Here is a 2,622-nt window from a genome sequence, read left to right as displayed (position 1 = left end):
GGCAATCTTAAAGCCCTTGAACTCTCAGCGCCAAACTGTACAACCTCTGTCAATGTAATAATAATAATAATACGTTTTCAAGTGATTCGTAATCCAAAACGTTCGCCTAAAACTACTTTATACATTCAGAGTTGATCATAATAATTCAATCAACATTTCGACGAAAACAGAGAAATGAAAAGACAGTAGAAACATTCTTACATGTCATAAATATCTAATGCGATTTTGCTGTCTAACGGACTGGAAGAGTTTAAAATATCGTACGTAACATTTTCACGAATTGGCAAAAAAAAGAAAACATCTTGTGCTTCAACGCCATGGCAACAGTTCTCAACACCATTGTCCTGTATTACCGTTTACCATTTACACAAGTTTTTACAACAGTTTGAACTCCTATTGTGCTTTGACTGCCATATAATACATGTAGCCTACTCTTGTTTTTTGGAATTTTTAAAGACATCTTTAAAAGAAGGAGAAACGTCCTCTAAATTGATGTTGGCATTCGGATGCCAACGCGTGTCAGAAACGGTGCTCCCGGGTTTGCCCGCTGGTAAAATGGGGGGTGGGGGGGGGTGTTGGGCAACTTATTACTGTTTTACATATTCCCGTTTACAGATCCACTGATGTTCGTTGCTTATTTATTTTGACGTATCATGAATGGCTGCGCTGGTCAGTCCAAAGACTATAATGCTCGTGTTTAGGACTGGTGAAGGTGCTACAAATTTCTGCCTGGAATTATGGAAGCGAGTTTTACTAAGACATAAATCGGTTGAAATTGTCCCTTTCTGGGAACAAACATTCAGGCATCAACACTCAAAAACGTGTTGTCAAACTTTTTCCCAACAAAAGCTCAAGCCAACGTTTGCGGGCTACAATCCTGTATAGATCTCTTTTTTTTTTTACAGTAGGCTACATTGTGTCACGCTCTCTCAGTTATCAGTCGGTTGACATTGCCTCGCTAACGGTACCCAGGTAGGGTGATGGAGATCCATCTAAGTTGTCAACTTTTAGCGATGTCTTCGAGATGTCTGTGTGGAAGGTTGACATGGCAACCATGTCATATTCGTCGTGGCGGGAGTTTGACTTGCAGATACGGAACGTTCTGAGGTCATGTTGGAAGTTTCGGTTGAGGAATCCGTAGAAGACGGGGTTCACGCACACGGAGCACATGGCAGTAAGGTGACACAGGGAGAAGAGAGGATTATGGGTACAGTTCATGACAATCTCATGATGCCAGTCGATGACGGCGTTAAAAACGTTTAGCGGTAGCCAGCAGACAGCGAATGCCACCACGATGGAGAAAAGCATGACGTTTATTCGTTTAGTCTCGCTGCTGCGGTATTTGTTCTCCCGCATTCGGTCCATCATGTTCCTACGCCGACGCAGACGAGTATAGATCTAGAGAGACAGACAGACAGACAGACAGAGAGAATGTTTCTGCTCTGTTGGTGAATTTTTAGGCATGAAAAAATTCGCAGTCATGGCCCGACAAATAAATAAAGAAATAATGCCATACTCATTAAGCGGAATGCATTAATGCTGTGTAGCCTATTACACACCCTTATACTTACACGGACATAAACACACACACAGCTCCTCATGCACCGTGTAAGGAACACTGAGCTGCCTGAGGGGAAAGCATGTCATTACCAACCAGAGAGGAGGGCAGGAGAGAGAGAGAGACTGAAATGAACTGCTTATCTCGATTCTGGACATGTTGAGAGAGAGTGATGTCTGAAAGACTGATATTTCTATTCAGACCACTTTTACTTTGGAGCAATTCTCAGTTTAGATGCTTCTTCTGACAGACAGGGACATTAAGGACCGGCTTAGTGTCAGCGTATGTGTGCGTGCGTGTGTGTGTACATATGAAGGTCAGGGTTTGCGTGTTTGAAAGCGGGCCGTGTAGTAGTTGTCGGGGGGGGGAACGGTCCTTTAACGACGTTTTCGGCGTGCGAGTGCCCGAACGTGTGATTTTGCATCGCTGAGGGAGTTGCTCATCATCTTCCTTCTCTTAGCGTGATTGGTGTGAGTCTCATGTGTCACTCAAAGTGACTGACAGGTGATCTGTCTATTCGTGACATTCCCTCACTGACCCAACCCCCAGGATGCAGCATGAATTCAAATGTGTTAGACTAATTAGTGTACCGACACCCACTATAGAAATGAGACATTAACATTAATTACATGTCTAATTAGGTTTTCATTATTGTTATTATTATTATTATTGTTATTATTCCTAATTAAAACCTTGATGAACACCCCCACACCACAAAGAAAGCACTCTGTCTCTGTGTGTCGACGCATCTATCTGACTTCATCTCTCTCTTTTTCTCTGTCTCTGGCTCTTTCTCTTTCTGTCTCTCTCGTTTTCTCGCTCTCTCTCTCTGTTGTACTATTCTGGTCTCTTTATTTGATGATGTCATCCTTGTCAGTCTCAGCTGACCTGAAATTACTCCACAACACAAGGCCCACTGGCTGCATGTGAGTCTGTGTGAGTGTTTGTGTGTGTGTATGTGTGTGTGTGTGTGTGTGTGTGTGTGCGTGCGTGTGTGTGGGTGTGTGTGGATGTGCACATTTGTGTACCTATTAACCCCTACTAGCTCCTCGGCTCCGCGATTC

At 43.4% G+C, this 2,622-nt stretch overlaps 1 protein-coding gene across 1 annotated transcript in view; it reads right to left on the bottom strand.

Annotated features, from left to right (window-relative positions):
* Positions 1-936: 936 nt before the first annotated feature.
* npy1r (neuropeptide Y receptor Y1) overlaps positions 937-2,622 on the bottom strand; it is a 5,925-nt gene continuing 4,239 nt past the window's right edge. Inside the window, exon 2 of the mRNA XM_030787714.1 lies at positions 937-1,398. Coding sequence (XP_030643574.1) covers positions 937-1,398 — 462 coding nt within the window. The remainder of the gene's footprint in view (positions 1,399-2,622) is intronic.

Source organism: Chanos chanos, chromosome 11 (genome assembly GCF_902362185.1).
Source record: "Chanos chanos chromosome 11, fChaCha1.1, whole genome shotgun sequence".
In the NCBI taxonomy this organism is placed as follows: domain Eukaryota; kingdom Metazoa; phylum Chordata; class Actinopteri; order Gonorynchiformes; family Chanidae; genus Chanos; species Chanos chanos.
The sequence above is the reverse complement of the archived record's forward strand: the minus strand, read 5'-3'. Positions and strand labels throughout refer to the sequence as shown.